The 21,123-nt window shown below is 70.3% G+C and overlaps 2 protein-coding genes across 2 annotated transcripts; one reads left to right on the forward strand and one right to left on the reverse strand.

Moving 5' to 3' along the window:
- Positions 1-1,636: 1,636 nt before the first annotated feature.
- Positions 1,637-10,586, forward strand: LMF2 (lipase maturation factor 2). Its single transcript, XM_075724618.1, is given in 15 exon segments — positions 1,637-1,742; positions 2,554-2,807; positions 5,030-5,058; positions 5,261-5,457; positions 5,685-5,863; positions 6,115-6,253; positions 6,607-6,741; positions 6,860-6,965; positions 7,276-7,372; positions 7,514-7,696; positions 8,802-8,970; positions 9,362-9,473; positions 10,027-10,135; positions 10,238-10,444; positions 10,446-10,586. Coding segments are annotated over 15 exon segments (2,163 nt in total).
- Positions 10,587-12,228: 1,642 nt separating this feature from the next.
- Positions 12,229-16,443, reverse strand: MIOX (myo-inositol oxygenase). Its single transcript, XM_075726306.1, has 9 exons — positions 16,180-16,443; positions 15,334-15,414; positions 14,973-15,135; positions 14,809-14,876; positions 14,604-14,713; positions 14,445-14,512; positions 14,264-14,313; positions 12,457-12,569; positions 12,229-12,337 (listed from the first exon to the last, which is right to left on the reverse strand). The coding sequence occupies exons 1-9, from the start codon at positions 16,441-16,443 to the stop codon at positions 12,229-12,231; spliced, it is 1,026 nt and encodes a 341-aa protein (XP_075582421.1).
- Between the last annotated feature and the right edge of the window lie 4,680 nt (positions 16,444-21,123).

Raw genomic sequence — 21,123 nt, forward strand, 5'->3', positions numbered from 1 at the left:
TCTGAAGGTCACAGGTCACCTAGAGCTAGGCGCAGCTGGTGCCCTGCGACAGCCGGCTAGCGAAGGGACCTGAAGGCGTAGAATCACGGAATCGCCGAGGTGGGAAAAGGCCTTTGAGATCACCCAGGAGATGCTGCCCGCAGCCGCGGAGCTCCCCGGGGATAGCAGGAGGCCCGGTCCTGGCTGTACCACAGCAGCGAGGTCCCGACAGGACCGGGACTGCTCATACCCAGCTGAGGCTGAGACCCTCCAGCAGCCCCCAAGCCCCCCCCCCCGGCAGCCCCCGGGCAGCCCCCAAGCCCCACCGGCAGCCCCCGAGACCCCCTCGGCAGCACCTGGACAGCTCCCAAGCCCCACCGGCAGCTCCCGAAAGCCCCCCGGTAGCCCCCGGGCAGCCCGAGCCCCACCAGCAGCCCCTGAGACCCACCCCCCCGGCAGCCCCCGGACAGCTCCCAAGCCCCACCAGCAGCCCCCGAGAGCCCCCTGGTAGCCCCCAGGCAGCCCCTGAGCCCCCCACCAGCAGCCCCCGAGACCCCCCGGTTGCTCCCAGATCCCACGGTAGCCCCCGAGCCTCCCCCCGGGAACCCCCGGTAGCCGCCGAGACACCCCCAGCAGCCCCCGAGACCACCCCTGGCAGCCCCCGCGCCTCACCGGCTACCCCCGGGACCCCCCCCCCCCGGTAGCCCCCGAGACCCCCACGGGCAGCCCCCGAAAGCCCCCCAGTAGCCCCCGGGCAGCCGCCAAGACCCCCACCGGTATCCGCCGAGGCCCCCCCCGGCAGCCGCCAAAAGCCCCCTGATAACCCCCGGGCAGTCCCCGAGGCCCCCACCGGCAGCCCCCGAGGCCACCCCCGGTAGCCACCGAGACCCCCCACCTCCGGCAGCCCCCGAGACCCCCCGGCAGCCCCCGAGCCTCACCGGCTACCCCCGCGACCCCCCACGGTAGCCCCCGGGCAGCCCCCGAGACCCTCATCGGCAGCCCCCAAGCCCCACCGGCAGCCCCCGAAAGCCCCCCCGGCAGCTCCCCCGAGCCCCACCGGCAGCCCCCGCGACCCTCCCCGGTAGCCCCCGGGCAGACCCCAGTAGCCCCACTGGCAGCCCCCCAAGACCCCCCGGTAGCCCCACCGGCAGCCCCCGAGACCCCCCGGTAGCCCCACTGGCAGCCCCCGGTAGCCCCACCGGCAGCCCCCAGGACCCTCATCAGCAGCCCCCGAGACCCCCCCGGTAGCCCCTGGGCAGCCGCCGAGACCCCCCCCGGTAGCCGCTGAGGCCCCCCCCGCCCCGGTAGCCCCCGAGCCCCCCCGGTAGCCACCGAGACCCCCGAGCCCCCCCGGCAGCCCCCAAGCCGGGCGTCCCCCGCTCACCAGACCGCCCGGGCCGCCCCCGGCCCCGCCGCCATTTCGTGCTTCCCGCCGGGGCGTGACGCGACGTGACGCCAGGCGCGCGCTGACGTCCGTGCGTGCCGACGCCTCCCTGCGTGCCGACGCCCGTGCGTGCCGACGCCTCCCTGCGCGCCGACGCCTCCCTGCGCGCCGACGCCTCCCTGCGCGCTGACGCCTCCGGGAGCGCGCGCGCGAGGGAGAGCGAGGGGAGGTGGCGCGCGGGGCCCTGAGGTACCGGTCGCCGCCGCCGCGGCCATGGCGGTGATGGCGGAGCCGCCGCGGCGGCCGCGATCGCTGTTCCTGGGCGGGCTGGCCGCCGCCTACCTCGCCGCCTTCACCTCGCTCTACGTCCAGATCCCCGGTACGGCGGCGGCGGGGCGGCGGCGGGGCGGGGGGTCGGCCCGTCCCCGCGCTGTGCGGGGGGCACCGGAGGCCGGGTAGGCCCCGCCGGGGGCAGCGCGGCCCGGGCTGCGGCGGGCGGTCGGGGCTGCTCCTCCCGGAGCCGGTGTGGGTCCGGTGCTGGGGTGGGGAAGCGGGGAGGGCCGGGCCGCAGCCGCCACCTCCCTCCGGTGCCCTCGCTGGGTGCCCGGTCGTCCCCCCCACCGCCTGCGGGACCCCCCGGGGGGGGGATGCGGAGCCCCCCGGTGCCACCCCCGCGGCTACCCCGGGAGCTGCGCATCCCGCTGCCGGGCTTGGCTCGCCCTGCCCTCGGTAGTGGCTCTGCCCTCAGGCTCCAGCTTCCCGTTTTTCCTACCCGGGAGCCGGCGTCAGGCCGGGTTGTGCCCTGCCCTGAGCACCGGGGAGAGCGGGAGCCACCCCCCAACCCCACCCCGGGGGTCTCGGGGGCTGCCCCACAGCTTTGCAGCCCGTCCCCGGTGCCCCACGGCGCACAGGCCTGCCCGCACGGATCTCCGCTGCCAGCAGCAGGCAGGGCGTTCGTCTCCCTTCTACGTGGCCAAGCTGCCGGGCTCCACGTGGGCTCTTCCCACCGCTGCTCCCTTCCCAGTTTTCACAAGGAAAACGGGGAAAAACTCAGCCACGGCCCCCCTGTGCCAGCGCCTCGACGAGCGGGGGGCTGCCGCAGAGACTTCGTCTCTGCGGCAGCCCCCCGCTCGTCGAGGCGCTCCCGCTTCCGCCGCTTTATCCCCGCTTGTCACCGTCTCTTTTTCCAGGGCTGTACGGGAGAGACGGCATCCTGCCTGCCCGCAAAGTGCTGCGCCTCAGCGGGAAGGGGCTGCGGGAGCAGCTGTGGGATCTTCCCACCCTGCTGTGGCTCAGCCCCCGCCTGGGTTTGGATACGGAGCTGGGGATGGAGCTGCTCTGCCTCCTCGGCGTGCTTGCCTCCTTCGGCGCCTTGGTGGCCGAGCGCCTGCGGGACAGCCTGCTCTTCGCCCTGCTCTGGGTGCTCTATCTCTCCCTCTACCAGGTACAAGATTTGGGAGGGGGGCCCCTCACAGTGACCCGGAGGGCTCAGAGCCGGGATTGAGGAGGGCAGGGGGGTGACGTCCTTGCGTTAGCATCGTCCTACGAGCTCCTGGCGCGCTCAGCTTCCCTCATGGAGCTTCGGGAAGGTGCTGGCAGCTCCCTGGCTCGTGTGGGGACCTCCTGCCCCATCCCTGCTCCAGTTCGCGGTGCTTTCCCTGGGATAAAACCCTCCCGGACTTGCTTGCGAATCCGATCCCCGCACCGCTGCGGGGGAAAGCTGCATCCCCTGCGTGCCCACGGCCTCGCCAAGCCCTCCCCAGGCCCTCGTCCCAAGCTCCAGCCCCTTTCCCCGTGTCCCTGCCCGGCTGCAGGAGAGCTCTGTGCCCCCCGCGAGCCGTTTGCGCTCGCTGCTGGCTTCGCGTGGAGGAACTCGGGTGAGTCAGAGTCCGCTAGCGCAGGTGGCGGGGGGAGGAGGGTTTCTCTTCCCTAGGAAACTAGGGGAATTAAAGAAGAAAAAAAACCACCCATGCTTGGAAATCCCTCCTGGGCTGGGCGGCTGATACCCCACGGGGGAGCTCTCCCACCCTGCCGGAAGGCAGCCCCGGGCAGCTGGCAGCGCCGGCGGCCCTCACCGATCCCTGCTGCCGGGGCTCAGGCCGTGTCCAGCGCCGGCGGCTGCAGGGTATCATGGAATCGTTGGGGTTGGAAAAGCCCTTCAGGATCACCCAGCCCAACCATTGACCCAACACTGCCAAGGCCACCACCAAACCCATCAAGGGCAGAGTCATCATTTCATCTTGCCTGCCTTGGGGGCTGCATTATTTATAATGACAGTAAAACTGGGAATCGCTGAGGTTGGGAAGGATCTCTAAGATCATCAGCCCAGCCGTCACCCCAACACCCCCATGCCCACTGAACCATGGCCCCCAGTGCCACCTCTGCCCGTGTTTTGAACCCCTCCAGGGCTGGGGACTCCCCCACCTCTCTGGGCAGCCTGGTCCAGTGCTTGGCCACTCTTGCCATGAAGAAATTTCTCCCAATATCCAACCTAAACCTCCCCTGGTGCAGCTTGAGCCCATTCCCTCTTGTCCCATCGCTGTTCCTTGGGAGAAGAGACCAAGTAGGGTCAAGAAGGGTGCTGGGAGGTCGGGAAAGCAAGGCACCAGCCGTGGGAGTGGCATTTCTTCTGTGCTGGGGTGCTGCCCTACAGTGCTGTTACCCTGTCATAGAATCATAGAATCATGGGATGCTTTGGGTGGGCAGGGCCCTTCAGAGCCCACCCAGCCCAGCCCCTGCAGTGCCAGGGACAGCTTTAACCAGCCCAGGGTGCTCAGAGCCCCGTCCAGCCTGGCCTGGGATGTTGCCAGGGATGGGGCCTCCACCGCCTCTCTGGGCAACCTGTGCCGGTGCTTCACCACCATCAGTGTGAAACATTTCTCCCTTATATCCAGTCTAAATCTCTCCTTCTTTAGTTTAAATGTATTACTCCTTGTCCTGTCACAACAGGCCTTGCTAAAAGGATTGCCCCCACCCTTCCTATCGGCCCCTTTAAGGTCCCCTCTGAACCGCTCGCGGCCCCCCCGGCACACGGCTGCGCCCCACGGGAGCTGTTGCGAGCGGCTCCCCTCACGCGGGCAGCCCTGCCGAGCTGCGTGGGCCGTGTTTCGGGCCCCAGCTGGGGCTCCGGAGTGACTCGCTGCCTCGGCAGGGAGGGGAAGTCACGGCCGCGCAGGGACGGGAAACCCTGGATGGCTCCCACCCCTGGGGACTCCGTCTCCCGGCGTGGCTGCGAGGGTGCCGTGCCGCTCGGCGAGGGTGCCGTGCCATTCGGGGAGCGCGGCGTACGCAGCCCCGTGTGCTGGCAGGGCTTTCCTCTCCTCGCTCCCTTTTAAGGTGATGCTGGAGAGAAATTCCCTGCCCCTCCCCTCCAGCCCCGCCACCCGCCGCGTCTGCAGCCCGGCTGCCGTCGAGCGCAGGACGGGCAGCGCCGCGGGGCTGGCAGCAGCCAGGCAGCGTGGAGATGCCTGCTGCTACCGCTCTCGGCAGCGAGTCGAGGCCGCTGCTCTGCTCCTTGGCTTTGGCCGGTGGTGGGGAACAAGCCGGGAGTGGTCTGCGGCCACTCCTCGGCCCTTTCGCCCCCTCTCCATGCGTGGGGAAGGGTCTGGGGGGCAAACCCGCGCCCCTGGCCCGCCCCGCTCACCACTCTGCTCCCTCTCTCTGCAGGTGGGACAGGTTTTCCTCTACTTCCAGTGGTAAGTCAGCCGCCCAAACCCCAGGGCCGGGAGGGTTGTGTGCCCTGCGGGCGGTGGCGAGCCGGTGAACCGCCTTCGGGAAGCAGTGGCCGGCCCCTCGGTGCGCCGGGGTCTCGGTGCCAGCGCGGCAGGGGCTGAACTGACCGCCCCACGGGGTCTGCAGCCCCGGGGTGGCAGTGAGGGACAGCGATGTTCCCCGCAGGGACAGTCTCCTGCTGGAAGCGGGTTTCCTGGCAGTGCTGGTGGCCCCGCTGCACCTACTGAAGTGGCGGACCACGACCTGGCGCGCCCACGACGGCGTCACATTCTGGCTGGTGCGCTGGCTCCTTTTCCGGCTGATGTTTGCCTCCGGTGTGGTGAAGCTGACCAGCCGCTGCCCGACTTGGTGGGGGCTCACAGGTGAGGGGTGCCGCGGGGCGGCGCGGCTTTCGGGGCAGGTGTGGGGAGCGGTGGGGCATCACCGCGCGGGCTTCAGGCCGTGCCCGCCGCGCCCGCCGCACGGCTCCGGGCAGCTGCTGCCAGCGCCTCTCCGGCATTTGGCACGGCTCTGCGCCGGCTCTGCCGGCTCCAAGCCGCGTTCCCCGTGCCCCTCGCTGCACCCCTGACCCCTCCTGTCCCCCCCCCAGCTCTCACTTATCACTACGAGACCCAGTGCATGCCCACGCCGGGCGCCTGGTTCACCCACCAGCTGCCCGTCTGGTTCCAGAAGTTCAGCGTGGTGGCCACCTACGTCATCGAGATCGCCATCCCGCCCCTCTTCTTCGCCCCCATCCGCCACCTCCGCCTCTTCGCCTTTTACAGCCAGGTGGGTGGGCAGAGCCGGGCCTCCCCCAGCTCCGGGTGCCGTGGGGGTCCCTGGGGCAGTCAGCGGGCAGCGGGGATCGGCTCGGTCCGTGGGCAGCGCCGGCTCCTCGCTCCGCGGGCCCTTGCAGGCAGAACTGGCAGCTCCCGGGCTCCCCTGGGAGCTGGGGTGGCCGTGCTGCTGGCGGCGGGGTGCCTGATGTCCTCTGTCCCCCAGCCCTGTGACACCCCGGCCCTGCCTTGGCTCCTCCCCAGGTCCTGCTGCAGGTCCTCATCATCCTCACGGGTAACTACAACTTCTTCAACATGCTCACCGTCGTCCTGGCCTTCTCCCTCCTGGACGAGGAACACGTGAAGCGCTGGCGGGGCGGCAGCGAGAGGAAGCACGGCAGGAGTGAGTCCCTGGGTGCCCTCTTTGGGGAGGTGGGGTCCCCCCTTCTGCCCTGCCTGGGGCGGGGAAGGGACGGGCCAGCGTTCCGGCCGCCCGTGGCCGCCCTCCGCCTCAGTGTTGCGAGAGCCGCAGCCGCCTCGCCCGCTCCTCCGTGCCCGCGGGGCGCCTGAGCCGGGGCTGGCGTGTAGCGGCGCGTTGGCTCCTGGGGCAGGGACACGTCTCCGAGCGTTGCCCGCTTGCCTTCTCCCCGCCTGGGCTTTCGGGGCACGGTGCGCACCCTCTGTGCGGCGGTGGGTCGGGCTCGCTGAGCCCCCAGCAGCCCCCGCACGGCGTTCAGCGGCCCCGCTCTGCCGCAGCCTGGCCCCCCAGCCTGTGGGCTTTCCTCTCCACCGTGCTGGAGCTCAGCACCTACGGCCTCCTGCTCTACTGGACCATCCAGTGCTTTGGCCTGGAGATCAACTGGGAGAAGAAGCTGCTGGACTCCAAAGTGGGTACGTCACGGCCGTGCCCGCGGGGGCTGCCCGCCCGTTGGCCCCATGGCAGCGCCTGGGCCCCTGCACCCCCCAAGCCTCCTCTCTGACCCCCCTCCGGGTTTTTCCTTCGCTCCAGCTTTCACCTATCACGAGTTCACAACTTGGCTGCGGACGGTGACCCTGCCGCTGGTGGGGCTGGGCTTGCTCTCGCTCTTTTGGGAGATCCTCTCTGCCCTGTACAGGTGGGTGACGGGGGTCCCCCGGGCCTCGCAGCTCTGCGCCAAGAGCTGAGCAGGAACGGGGCGGCCGGTTTGGGTGGCCCGCTGCCGCCCCCGAGGGTGCGATTGGCGTGTGGAGTGACTCTCGGCTCTCGGGAGCTGGCGCGGGGCGCGGACCGGACCCGGGGGCCGCGTGGGATTTTCCTCCGCAGTGTCGGAGCGGGGCTGAGCCCTCCACCGCTTTGGGTGCAGCGTGGGCGGCTCCGAATCCCGCAGCTGGAGCCCCAGGCCGCGGGGCCGCGCGGCTCTGACCCATGTCCTCTCCCTGCCGCAGGTCTGCCTGCGTCCGCGGCTGCTTCTGGAAGCTCTGGGCCACGCTGCAGTGGGCAGTCTTCGCCGCAGCAACCGTGGGGATGTTCACCATCAGCTTGGTGAGCGGGTGGGAAGCGTCTGGGGAGGGCAGGAGACGGCAGAGTGCGCATTTATTTCGGGGTACGGGGAGCAGGAGACGGCCTGGGCCCCCCAAGCCACTCCTAGCCGTGGTGATGGGTCCGCTCTCTGCCGCTCCCCAGGTGCCCTTCACCTACATCGACTACGAGTCCAACGGCAAGCTGTGGCCCGGCATCCACCGGATGTTCAACGCGGTCGAACGCTTCCAGCTGGTGAATTCCTACGGGCTCTTCCGCAGGATGACGGGCGTCGGGGGGCGGCCCGAGGTGGTGCTGGAGGGCAGCTACGACAAGCAGACCTGGACGGTGAGTCGCCGTTCCGTAGAATCACGGAATCACTGAGGTTGGGAAGGATCTCTAAGATCATCAGCCCAGCCGTCACCCCAACACCCCCATGCCCACTAAACCATGGCCCCCAGTGCCACCTCTGCCCGTGTTTTGAACCCCTCCAGGGCTGGGGACTCCCCCACCTCTCTGGGCAGCCTGTTCCAATACTTGGCCACTCTTTCCATGAAGAAATTTCTCCCAATATCCAACCTAAACCTCCCCTGGCGCAGCTTGAGCCCATTCCCTCTCATCCCATTGCTGTTCCTTGGGAGAAGAGCCCGACCCCCCTCCCTGCCCCCTCCTGCCAGGAGCTGCAGAGCGATCAGGTCTCCCCTCAGCCTCCTCTTCTCCAGGCTGAACACCCCCAGCTCCCTCAGCCGCTCCCCACCAGCCCTGTGCTCCAGACCCTGCCCCAGCTCCGCTGCCCTTCTCTGGACACGCTCCAGCACCCCAATGTCCTTCTTGTGCTGAGGGGCCCAAAACTGGGCACAGCATTCCAGGTGCGGCCCCACCAGCGCCGAGCACAGGGGCACAATCACCTCCCTGCTCCTGCTGGCCACACTGTTCCTGACACAAGCCAGGATGCTGTTGGCCTTCTTGGCCACCTGGGCACACTGCTGGCTCACGTTCAGCCGCTGTCGACCAACACCCCCAGGTCCTTTTCGGCCAGGCAGCTTCCAGCCACTCTTCCCCAAGCCTGCAGCGCTGCATGGGGTTGTTGTGACCCAAGTGCAGGCCCCGCACTTGGCCTCGTTGAACCAAGTTCAACAATCGTGTTTGGCACCAAAGGGGCCACGGGGGGGAGGGGCTGAATTGCGGCCGGTCGGGTGCGGTGGCCGGGGACAGGCTCTGAGGGATGGACTCCAGTGGAGCCAAGCATCCCTGTCCCACTGGCTTCACCCTCTCCGGGGCGCTCAGCTGTCCCCCGTCGGCTGTGTCCCTCTGGAAGGAGCCGGTAACCCCAGGAGGTGAGGGGGGCAAATCTGGGGGAGCTCTGCCCCTGTGACAGCGGAGCTGGGGGGGTCCAGGCCGGGTCCCCACTGCTGGAGATCCCCCCCCAGCCCACTCTGCTCCCTGTCCCCAGGAGATCGAGTTCATGTACAAGCCCGGGAACATCAGCACGGCCCCCCCCGTGGCCGCCCTGCACCAGCCCCGCCTCGACTGGCAAATGTGGTTCGCGGCCCTGGCCCACCATAGCAGCAGCCCCTGGTTCACCAGCTTTGTCTACCGCCTGCTGCAGGGCAAGAAGGACGGTGAGTGGGGCTGGGGGCTGTGGGGCAGGTCGTGCCGGCGGCTCCCGGGGCCTGGCGCCGCGGCAGAGCCAAGCCCAAGGCCTCGCACCCGGCGGTCGTGCCACGGCAGGGACCCCCGTCCTGCGCGGTGGCCGGGACGGAGGCGGGGGCTGCCTGGGCTGAGCCCCCCAAGCAGCAGGCCAGGGGGTCTGCGCTCCAGGCCCTTCCCTGGGGATTCGCGGCCGCTGGGCTCCAGCCCCGCAGGGGTTTGGGGTGTCCCCGCAGCAGTTGGGGTGTCTCTGCAGCGGTTTGGGGTGTCTCCACAGCGGTTGGGGTGTTCCCGCAGCAGTTTGGGGTGTCCCCATATCAGTTTGAGGTGTCCCCGCACGGCTAACACCTATGTCTCCGGCAGTGATCCACCTGGTGCAGATCGACGAGTCCCGGTACCCCTTCAGCACCCAGCCGCCCATCTACATCCGCGCCCAGCTCTACAAGTACTGGTTCACCAGCAGCGACGAGGGCAGGTGAGCGGGAGCGGGACGGGCGCGCCGGTGCCTGCACCCCCTCCGCAGCCACGCTCCACCCCCCAGAGCCGACGCGACCCCGCATCATAGACTCATGGAGTCGTTGAGGTTGGCCAAGCCCTTCAAGATCCCCCAGCCCAACCATTGACCCAACACTGCCAAGGCCACCACCAAACCCATCAAGGGCAGAGTCATCATTTCATCTTGCCTGCCTTGGGGGCTGCATTATTTATAATGACAGTAAAACTGGGAATCACTGAGGTTGGGAAGGATCTCTAAGATCATCAGCCCAGCCGTCACCCCAACACCCCCATGCCCACTAAACCATGGCCCCCAGTGCCACCTCTGCCCATTTACTCCACCTACATCGACGCACAGACGGCGCAGTCGCGTGCACTGTGCTCAGGCAGCTCGGGGTGGGGGGGCGCGGGGTGGGGGCCTGAATTTGGGAGATGCTTCTCACTCGGCTAATTGGCTCGTTAACTCGGCGAGCGCATCGGTGCCCCCAGCTCCGCTTCGGCAAGGCTGGGCGCTGACGTCTCCCATCCCGCAGCGAGGGGCCCGTGCCGTGGTGGCGGCGGCAGCACGTGCAGGAGTTCTTCCCCGCCGTCTCCCTGGGTGACCCCACGCTGGAGAGCCTGCTCAACCAGCATGGGATGAAGGTAAGGCCTCGCGCCGCGACCGCGCCACGCTCCGTGCCGCCGGCGGAGCCGAGGGGCTGCCCTGACACCCCCCCCCGCCGCCCCGGCCCCCTCGCCCCGCAGGACAAGACGCCGCTGAAGCGTTCGGCGGACGCCTTTCTGCCCCGGCTGCTGCAGTTCCTCCGCCAGCTCAGCCGCCCCTTCCCCGCCCCCGTCATCCTCTGGTCCCTGTACTTCGTGGCAACCACCGTCTGCCTCCTGCGAGCCCTGGGCCCCCGGCCACGGGGAGCTGCACCCCCAGCCCGCCACAAAGGCCCCAGGCGGGGGGAGCACGCGGACCGGGGGGGGCGGTGAGAAGAACGGGCAAGCGCGGCGGAAGGAAGCCAAAGAGGCAGAGGAGAAAAGCGAGGGCCGGGCCCGGGGCGCGGCGGCCGACGGCAATGGCCTGCGTGGCACCAAGAAAAAGAAGTAGCGGCCGGAGCCGCCGGCCCGGGGCCCCGTCTTCCACCCAGTGACTGATGGCGCTGCCGGCGGGCCCCGCTGCCTCCCCTCTCCCGGCTGCCCGTCCCTGCCGACACGCCGCCTGCCCCGGCGCAAGCTCGCCGCTCTCTGCCCTGCCGGTGCCTTCGCGCGGTCGGCGCTCGCCGACAGCGGAGACGGGGCAGCTCCGTCGCCTCCGCCCCGGGCCGGAGCTGCCCCCACTGTCCCCCTCGCCCCGTCCTGGGTTGTGCCGGGCTGCGGCAGCGTGCTCTGCGCTGGCCGGAGCGGCTTTGGGCAGCCGCGGCAAGGCAGCGTGAGCCCCCCCAGGATCCTGCCCAGCCCCCTCGGCTGTCCCTGACCAGTGCTGGGGCAGTTCGGGGTGCTGGGGCGGTTTGGGGTGCTCCCCCCGCCCCGGGGATCCCGCCCAGCCCCCTCGGCTGCCCCCGACCAGTGCCAGGGCAGTTTGGGGTGCTCCCCCTGCCCCGGGGATCCTGCCCGGCCCCCTTGGCTGCCCCCAACCATTGCTGGGGCAGTTTGGGGTGCTCCCCCCTCCCCAGGGATCCCACCTAGCCCCCTTGGCTGCCCCAGACCAGTGCTGGGGGCAGTTTGGGGTGCTCCCCCCGCCCCTGGTGATCCCACCCGGCCCCTTCAGCTGCCCCCGACCAGTGCTGGGGCAGTTTGGGGTGCTCCCCCCGCCCCGGGGATCCCGCCCAGCCCCCTCGGCTGCCCCCGACCAGTGCCAGGGCAGTTTGGGGTGCTCCCCCCGCCCCGGGGATCCTGCCCGGCCCCCTTGGCTGCCCCCAACCATTGCTGGGGCAGTTTGGGGTGCTCCCCCCTCCCCAGGGATCCCACCTAGCCCCCTTGGCTGCCCCAGACCAGTGCTGGGGGCAGTTTGGGGTGCTCCCCCCGCCCCTGGTGATCCCACCTGGCCCCTTCAGCTGCCCCCGACCAGTGCTGGGGCAGTTTGGGGTGCTCCCCCCGCCCCGGGGATCCTGCCCAGCCCCCTTGGCTGCCCCCAACCATTGCTGGGGCAGTTTGGGGTGCTGGGGCAGTTTGGGGTGCTCCCCCCTCCCCCAGTGATCCCACACAGCCCCCTCAGCTGCCCCCAACCATTGCTGGGGCAGTTTGGGGTGCTGGGGCAGTTTGGGGTGCTCCCCCCTCCCCCAGTGATCCCACACAGCCCCCTCGGCTGCCCCCAACCATTGCTGGGGCAGTTTGGGGTGCTCCCCCCTCCCCGGTGATCCCACCCGGCCCCCTCAGCTGCCCCCAACCATTGCTGGGGCAGTTTGGGGTGCTCCCCCCACCCCAGGAGGGCTCTGGCTGTCACGTGCTTCCCCCGGGCTCCTCGGTCGAGCACAGAGGTTTCCTATAATTTTCTAAATAAAGCCTTTGACATTCCAGCCCCGTGGCTCTGCCCGGGCCGGGGGTCCTGCCCTTGCCCTTGCCCCCCCCAGGAGAGGCCGGGGGGCTGCCCATGGCGCGACGGGCGCTGCGGCTGCGTCGACGAGCGGGTTTATTCCGTACCCACCCCTGAGCCCCCCGCGGCCAGGCGGCCGTGCCGTGGGGCTGGGGTGGAGCGTGGGGTGCTGGGTGCCGCGCTGGGGGTCCCGCTGGGGCGGGGTGGGGGTCCCCGCTCACCAGCAGAGCTGCCCGGGGCAGTATTTGTCGATCAGGGACTGGTAGTAGCCCCGGAGTTGCCGCACGTCGGGCAGCTCCTCCTGCTTGGTGTAGAGGTCGAATTTGCTGCGGGAGCGAGGGTCGGTCAGTGCCGGGGGCTGCTCCCGGCCCCCCCCCCCCCCCCCCAAACCTCCCCGGGGCTCTGGCCGAGCCCCCCGGCCCCTCCGAGCCCCCCGGGCACGCACTTGAGCTCCCGGACCCAGGGCAGCATGCGCAGGTCCTCCTCGGCGCAGAGGTGCAGGTAGTCCCCGTGCGCGTGCCAGGGGTAGAAGGAGTGGAAGCGGACCATGTAGAAAGCCTGGGGGGACGTGGGGGACCGGGATGGGGACGTGGGAGATGGGGACAGGGATGTGGGGGACCGGGATGGGGACATGGGAGATGTGGGAGATGGGGACAGGGACGTGGGGAACCGGGATGGGGACGTGGGGGACATGAGGGACCAGGATGGGGACGTGGGGGACTGGGATGGGGACGTGGGGGACTGGGATGGGGATGTGGGGGACTGGGATGGGGACGTGAGGGACCGGGATGGGGATGTGGGGGACCGGGATGGGGACGTGAGGGACCGGGATGGGGACATGGGGGACGTTGGGGGACTGGGATGGGGACGTGGGAGATGTGGGGGACCGGGATGGGGACGTGGGGGACATTGGGGGACCGGGATGGGGACGTGGGAGATGTGGGAGATGGGGACAGGGATGTGGGGGACCGGGATGGGGATGTGGGGGACCGGGACGTGGGGGACAATGTGGGAGATGGGGACAGGGATGTAGGGGACCGGGATGGAGACGTGGGAGATGGGGATGGGGACAGGGACATGGGGGATGATGGGGATGTGAGGGATGGGGACAGGGATGTGGGGGACCAGGATGGGGACGTGGGAAACCGGGATTGGGACGTGGGAGATGGGGACAGGGACGTAGGGGACCAGGATGGGGACGTAGGAGACAACAGGGACATGGGGGACGTGGGAGACCAGGATGGGGACGTGGGAGATGTGGGAGATGGGGACAGGGACGTAGGGGACGGGGACATGGGGGATATGGGGATGGGGATGTGGGGGACAAGGACGTGGGAGACGGGGACATGGGAGACTGGGACAGGGATGTGGGGAACGACAGGGATGTGGGAGATGGGGACGTGTGGGACTGGGATGTGGGAGATTATGGGGATGTGGGGAACGGGGATGAGGATGTGGGAGGTGGGGATGGGGACGTGAGGGACAGGGACATGGGGGACAGGGATGAGGATGTGGGAGGTGATGGGGACAGGGACGGGGATGTGGGGAATGGGGATGGGGATGTGGAAGATGGGGATGTGGGGGATGGGGACGTGGGAGACGACGGGGACATGGGAGATGATGGGGATGTGGGGAATGGGGACGTGGGAGGTGGGGACGGGGATATGGGGGATGAGGATGGGGACATGGGGGATGTGGGAGATGGGGATGGGGACATGGACGGGGATGTGGGAGACAACGGGGACATGGGAGACAGCGGGGATGTGGGAGATGGGGACGGGGATGTGGGGGATGAGGATGAGGATATGGGAGATGGGGATGCAGGGGACAGGGACGGGGATGTGGGGGACAACTGGGACGTGGGAGATGGGGACGGGGATGTGGGGGACAAGGATGAGGATGTGGGAGATAGGGACGGGGACATGGGAGATGAGGATGTGGGGGACAAGGACGAGGACGTGGGAGACGGGGATGTGGGAGATGGGGACGGGGACATGGGGGACAGGGACAAGGACGTGGGAGATGGGGATGTGGGAGATGGGGATGAGGATGTGGGAGATGGGGACGGGGATGTGGGAGATGGGGACAAGGACGTGGGGGACAGGGACGAGGACGTGGGAGATGGGGACGTGGGAGACGGGGACCGGGATGTGCCAGCGCAGCCCGGGGTGCCCCCCCACCCTCCCCCAGGGCCGGTCCCAGCCCCACGGCACTTGGGGGTCAGCCCCACAAGCCCCCCCCCGAGCCCTCACCTCCTCGGGCAGGGCGAAGCCGTTGACCCTCATGACTCTGTACATGTACTCTGGGGAGAGAGGGGCGTGGGGGCGGGCCCCGGCCCCCCGCAGAGGGGTCCAGCCCCAAATCCCCAGCCGAGGCGTTTGGGGGGCGACGGGCCCTGCCCCAAGGAGGGGACCCCATCGGGCCCCCCCTTACCGTCGTGGCCCCAGGACATGAGGACGTTCCGCAGGCCGCAGCGTGGCCGGTACATCCCGTACTCGGTGCTGGGGACGGGGGCTCAGCTTAGACCCCCTCGCCGCAGCCCGGCCCCTGCCCCTGGCCGCGCCCTGGGTTTGGGGGGGGGTCCGGCCTCACCTGTACAGGGGGTCTTTGGCGTCGGGGTTGTCGTGGAAGGTGGAATCCCCGAAAACCACGGACTTCTGCACCTTGCAGCCCACGGGGAAGGTGTCCCCCACCACGGCCCACTGCGGAGGGGGTGCGACAGGCGTCCCCCCAACCCCAGAGCGGGGCGGGGGGGGGGGGGTCCCCCGTACCCCGGCCTGGCCCCCTCCCCGCTCACCTGGGGCTCCCCAAACAGCGCCAGGACCTTGCCCAGGTCGTGCAGCAGCCCCACGAGGTGGAACCAGTCTGGGGGGGGCGAGCGGCGCCGTCACCCCCCGCCTCGCGCCACGGCCCCACGCGAAGGCGGAGGAAATCGGGGAGGGGGTGGTCGGCGGCCCCCACCTTTGTCGGGGTGGGCCCGGCGGATGCCCTCGGCCGTTTGGTACGCGTGGTAGGAATTGGGGAAATCCACGTCCGGGTCCGACTCGTCCACCAGCCGATCCAGCAGCTCCAGCGCTTCCATGACGCTCATCTTGCGCAGGGAGCAGCTGCCGTACTGGGCGCTCTGGGGGTACGGCGGGCGCTGGGCACCGCCACCCCCTCCCCGCCACCCCAAAATCCTCCCCCGCGGGGGAGCGGGTGCCCCCCACCCCCAACCAGGCTGGGATGGGGGACCCGGCGCTGGACCCACGGCGCTGGGGCGCGGGGTTGGGGGGCTGCGGATGCCCCCCGCCGCTGCGGGTGGGCCGAGGGGGGCTCGCACCTTCTTGCGCACGAAGGCGACGGTCTGGTGGGTGTGCATCAGCAGGTAGGTGGAGTAGACACGGTCCAGCAGCCTCCCCCCCTGTGGCAGCGCGTCAGGGTGCGGGGGGTGCGGGGACCCCCCAGCATCGGCCCCCCGGCCTGCAGCAGCGGAGCCTCCGCTGCATGCTCTGGGGCGAGACCCCCGGCACGGGGCGCAGCTGCACCCCCCGCCCTGGCACGCGTGGCCTTGTGCTGCAGGACCCCCAGCACCCGGCCTTGTGCCATGGGACCCCCGGCCTCGTGCCACGGGACCCCCAGCACCCAGCCATGTGCCACGGGACCCCCAGCACCCGGCCTTGTGCCATGGGACCCCCAGCCTCATACCGCAGCACCCTCAGCACCCAGCCTCATGCCATGGGACCCCCAACACCCGGCCTCGTGCCACGGGACCCCCAGGACCCAGTGTCGTGCCACGGGACCCCCAGCACCCAGCCACGTGCCACAGGACCCCCAGCCTCATGCCGCGGGACCCCCAGCACCCGGCCTTGTACTGTGGGACCCCCAGCACCCAGCCTCGTGCCATGGGACCCCCAACACCCGGCTTTGTGCCATAGGACCCCCAGCCTCGTACCGCAGCACCCCCAGCACCCAGCCTCATGCCATGGGACCCCCAGCACCCAGCCTCATGCCATGGGACCCCCAGCACCCAGCCTCGTGCCGTGGGACCCCCAGCACCCAGCGTTGTGCCGCGGGACCCCCAGCACCCAGCATTGTGCCGTAGGACCCCCAGCCCCCAGCACCCAGCCACGTGCCACAGGACCCCCAGCCTCATGCCGCGGGACCCCCAGCACCCAGCCGGGCTCACCGTGTAGTTTCGGTACTCGGACTTGGCCTTGCCAGGCTCGGGCCCCTCGCGGGGGTCGGCTTCCTGCGGCGAGAAAGGCCGGGCCCAGTCAGCGGGGCCAGATCCTGCTCCCGGCCCGGCGGCCGCAGCCCAGGCACCAAAAACACCCGGGGCCGGCGCAAAGGTCGAGGAGCCGCCGTCCCCGGAGGAAAGCGCTGAGTGCGCGGCGGCGTGCAGCGCTGCGTCGCGTGGCATCGCATGGGGCTGCACGGTGTCACACGCCATCGCGCAGTGCTGCATGGCGTCGCGTGGCATCGCATGGGGCTGCATGGCGTTACACGCCATCGCACAGCGCTGCATGGCATCGCATGGGGCTGCATGGCATCACATGGCATTGCATGGGGCTGCATGGCATCACACGCCATCGCGCAGCACTGCATGGCATCGCATGGCATTGCACGGGGCTGCATGGCATCACACGCCATCGCACAGCACTGCATGGCGTCGCATGGCATCGCACGGGGCTGCACGGCATCACACGCCATCGCGCAGCGCTGCATGGCATCGCATGGCATTGCATGGGGCTGCACGGCATCACACGCCATCGCGCAGCGCTGCATGGCTTCACATGGCATCGCACGGGGCTGCACGGCATCACATGCCATCGCACAGTGCTGCATGGCGTCACGTGGCATCGCACGGGGCTGCACGGTGTCACACGCCATCGCTCAGCGCTGCATGGCATTGCGTGGCATCGCACAGCGCTGCATAGCGTCACGCCATCGCACAGCACTGCATGGCATCACATGCCATCGCACAGTGCTGCATGGCGTCGCATGGCATCGCACGGTGCTGTGGAGCGTGTCACAGCACCGCACGGAGTGTCGTGGTGCTGCACAGCACGGCGTGTCACAGTGCGGCATGGCGTTGCACAGTATTGTACACCACTGCGCAGTATTGCACAGCGCTGCACGGCATCGCGCAGCGTTGCACAGTGTTGCGCACCATTGCATGGTGCTGCGCAGCACGGCGTGTCGCAGTGCGGCATGGCGTTGCACAGCATTGTACACCACTGCGCAGTATTGCACAGCGCTGCACGGCATCGCGCAGCGTTGCACAGTGTTGCGCACCATTGCATGGTGCTGCGCAGCGTTGCACAGCGCCACACAGTGTTGCATGGCGCTGCACAGCATTGCATGGTGCAGCACGGCGTTGCATGGCACTGCACAGCATCGCACACCATTGCACGGTGCAGCGCAGCGTTGCACAGCGTTGCATGGCGCTGCACAGCATCGCACACCATTGCATGGTGCTGCACGGCGTTGCACGGCGCCGCACAGCATCGCACACCATTGCATGGTGCAGCACAGCGTTGCACAGCGCTGCACAGCATCGCACACCATTGCATGGTGCAGCACGGCCTCGCAGAGCGCTGCCCAGCACCAGACAGGATCCCGCAGCGCTGCTCCGCTGCCCCACGGGGTGCAGAGCCCGTCCCGTCCCGTCGGGGTGCAGAGCGGGGGCCGGGGGGAGCTGCCCACCCTGCCGGGGCTGGGGGTCCCGGGCCGGGGCGTCACTGCCTCGGCCCCCGCAGCGCCCGGCACAAGGCCGTGGGTGCGGCTGAGCCCGTGGGTGCTGCACGAGGCCCCGCAGCCCCCCAGGGACGGGCCCTGCCGCCCGCCTGTGCATGGGGGGCGAGCACAGCCCCCCCGGCTCCCCCACAGCGGCGGGACCCCCCTGCCGAGGGGCGAGCGCTCACCCGCTCCCCATGGGGCTGGGACCCCCGTGGGGCTGGGGTGGACGTGGGGCAGGGACACAGAGGGGCTGGGCCCCCCACCGCAGGGGCCCGGGGGGTCTCCTCCGCCCCCCCCCAGAAGGCGACAGCCCCGGTGCTGCCCTGCACGGACCCCACGGGGGTGACACTTGTGGGGCTGTGCCCCACGGCCTCAGGGACAGGGGGGCTGCGTGTGCCGCCTGTGTGTACCTGGGAGGACCTGTGCCCCCACGTGTGGGGCGATGTGAGTGGGGTCTGACCCCGAGGTGTGGGGCGATGTGAGTGGGGTCTGACCCCGAGGCGTGGGGCGATGTGAGTGGGGTCTGACCCCGAGGTGTGGGGCGATGTGAGTGGGGTCTGACCCCGAGGTGTGGGGCGATGCATGTGGGGGCCAACCCTGAGGCATGGGGTGACACGCAGGGGTCTGACCCAAGGTGTGGGGCAATGCAAGTGGGGTCTGACCCCAAGGTGTGGGGCGATGCAGATGGCTCTGCCCCCGAGGTGTGGGGCCTGGGTCCCGCCTGCCCGTACTCACCGCCCGGAGGCTCCTCATGCCGGCCGTGGCGAGGGGCGCGCGGGCTCTGGGGCAGCCGCCGGGACCCCCGGCTTTATCCCCGCGGGGGGCGGCGCAGGGGCAGCCCAGGCAATGGGTCACCAGTTAACCCGCCCCGGTTAATGGTTGAGCCCGCGCGCCGGGCGCGGGGGGACGCTGCTCCCCGGGGGCGCGCAGGGGCTGGCGGGGAGCCTGGCCCCTGAGCTGGGGGACCCCCGACCCCGACCCTGGAGCTGGGGACCCCCGACCCTGACCCCTGAGCTGGGGACCCCCGACCCCGACCCCGGAGCTGGGGACCCCATGCTGCAGCCCCCCAAGCCACGGACCCCCCGACCCTGACCCCTGAGCTGGGGACCCCCAACCCCTGAGCTGGGGACCCCCGACCCCGGAGCTGGGGACCCCACGCTGCAGCCCCCTGAGCCACGGACCCCCCAATCCTGACCCCTGAGCTGGGGACCCCACGCTGCAGCCCTCTGAGCTGTGGACCCCCAACCCTGGCCCCCGAGCTGGGGACCCCCGACCCCTGAGCTGGGGACCCCACGCTGCAGCCCCCCAAGCCACGGACCCCCAACCCCCAAGCTGGGGACCCCACACTGCAGCCCCCTGAGCCACGGATCCCCAACCCTGACACCCAAGCTGGGGACCCCCGAGCTGGGGACCCCACAATGCAGTCCCCTGAGCCGTGGACCCCCAACCCCCAAGCTGGGGACCCCACACTGCAGCCCCCCAAGCCACGGATCCCCAACCCCGACCCCCAAGCTTGGGACCCCATGCTGCAGCCCCCCCAAGCTGGGGACCCCTGACCCCCGAGCTGGGGACCCCCAACCCCGACCCCCAAGCTGGGGACCCCACGCTGCAACCCCCTGAGCTGGGGACCCCCAACCCCGACCCCCAAGCTGGGGACCCCCAACCCCTGAGCTGGGGACCCCCAACCCCGACCCCCAAGCTGGGGACCCCACGCTGCAGCCCCCTGAGCTGGGGACCCCCAACCCCGACCCCCAAGCTGGGGACCCCACGCTGCAGCCCCCTGAGCTGGGGACCCCCCAACCCCCAAGCTGGGGACCCCCAACCCCCGAGCTGGGGACCCCCAACCCCGACCCCCAAGCTGGGGACCCCACGCTGCAACCCCCTGAGCTGGGGACCCCCAACCCCGACCCCCAAGCTGGGGACCCCCAACCCCTGAGCTGGGGACCCCCAACCCCGACCCCCAAGCTGGGGACCCCACGCTGCAGCCCCCTGAGCTGGGGACCCCCGGCCATGGGTGGCCCCGCCAGCAGCTGATGGTGGCCCCAGGCTCCTTGCAGGGGGCAAAGGGCCACCCCAGCCCCACTGCCCGCACCAGCTGCGGTGACCCCATGGGTCAGGGCCACGGCGCGACCCCGACACCGGACCCCGACGGCACGGCGAGGGGCTGCGGGCAGCAGCGAGGGAGGCAGCGAAGGGGCGTCGGGGCTGGGGGTCCGGGCAGGGCCGTGGGCAGGTGGTGTGGAGGGGTGGGGGGGTTTGGTGCCCGTGACCCCGGCACCGCAATTGCCACATGGCCACCGACGGCCCCGGGGCCACGAGCGCTCCCATGGGACCCACGCCCGGGTGGGCTGGGCAGCGGCTGCCCCCCACGCCGTGCAGCCACTGGCACCAGTGGTGCAGCCACCCCAGCACGGTCTCCGCATGCTCCCGCGGGAGCCCCGGGCACGTCTGCCCTTTCGCTTCCTCCTCCTCCTCCTCCTCCTCCTCCTCCCCCTCCTCCTCCTCCTGCCCGCTCCCGCCTGCACCCACCGGCCCCACGCAGCTGTGGGTGCTGGCTGGGCACGGCTGCTGTCCCTGCACTCACTGCTGTCCCTGCGCTCGCTGCTGGCCCTGCACTCACTGCTGTCCCTGCGCTCGCTGCTGTCCCCGCTGCATGGCTGTGGGAAGCAGCTGGCGCTGGTGGCCTTTGGTCATGGGTGGCCACGGGACATGGGTGGTGGCCACGGGACGTGGGTGGTGGCCATGGGACGCAGGTGGTGGCCAAGGGACATGGGTGGTGGCTGTGGGATGCGGGTGGTGGCCGCGGGACGTGGGTGGTGGCCCAGGGACATGGGTGGTGGCCACAGGACACGGGTGATGGCCGTGGGATGCGGGTGGTGGCCGCAGGACGTGGGTGGTGGCCCAGGGACATGGGTGGTGGCCACAGGACACGGGTGATGGCCGTGGGATGCGGGTGGTGGCCACGGGACGTGGGTGGTGGCCACGGGACATGGGTAGTGGCCACAGGACACGGGTGGTGGCTGTGGGATGTGGGTGGTGGCCACGGGACGTGGGTGGTGGCCGCGGGATGTGGGTGGTGGCCCTGGGACACGGGTGGTGGCCACGGGACGTGGGTGGTGGCCGTGGGACGTGGGTGGTGGCCACGGGACGCGGGTGGTGGCCCTGGGACACCGGTGCCCGTGCCCTGCCCCAGGCAGCCCCTCGCCCCCCGCCCACTCTGCGCCCCATTCCCGTGGGAATGCTGCCCATCCCGGCACCAGACGTCTCCCCCTCCTCGCATGCTTTATTCTGCACAAAATCAGATTTTTCGCTTAAAAGAGAGAACGGGGAGTGCTGCGCGCTGCAACGCCCGCCTGGCACAGCCCCGGTGCTGCCGGGGGGCAGGATCCGT

The sequence above is a fragment of the Pelecanus crispus genome, chromosome 1 (assembly GCF_030463565.1).
Source record: "Pelecanus crispus isolate bPelCri1 chromosome 1, bPelCri1.pri, whole genome shotgun sequence".
Lineage (NCBI taxonomy): Eukaryota > Metazoa > Chordata > Aves > Pelecaniformes > Pelecanidae > Pelecanus > Pelecanus crispus.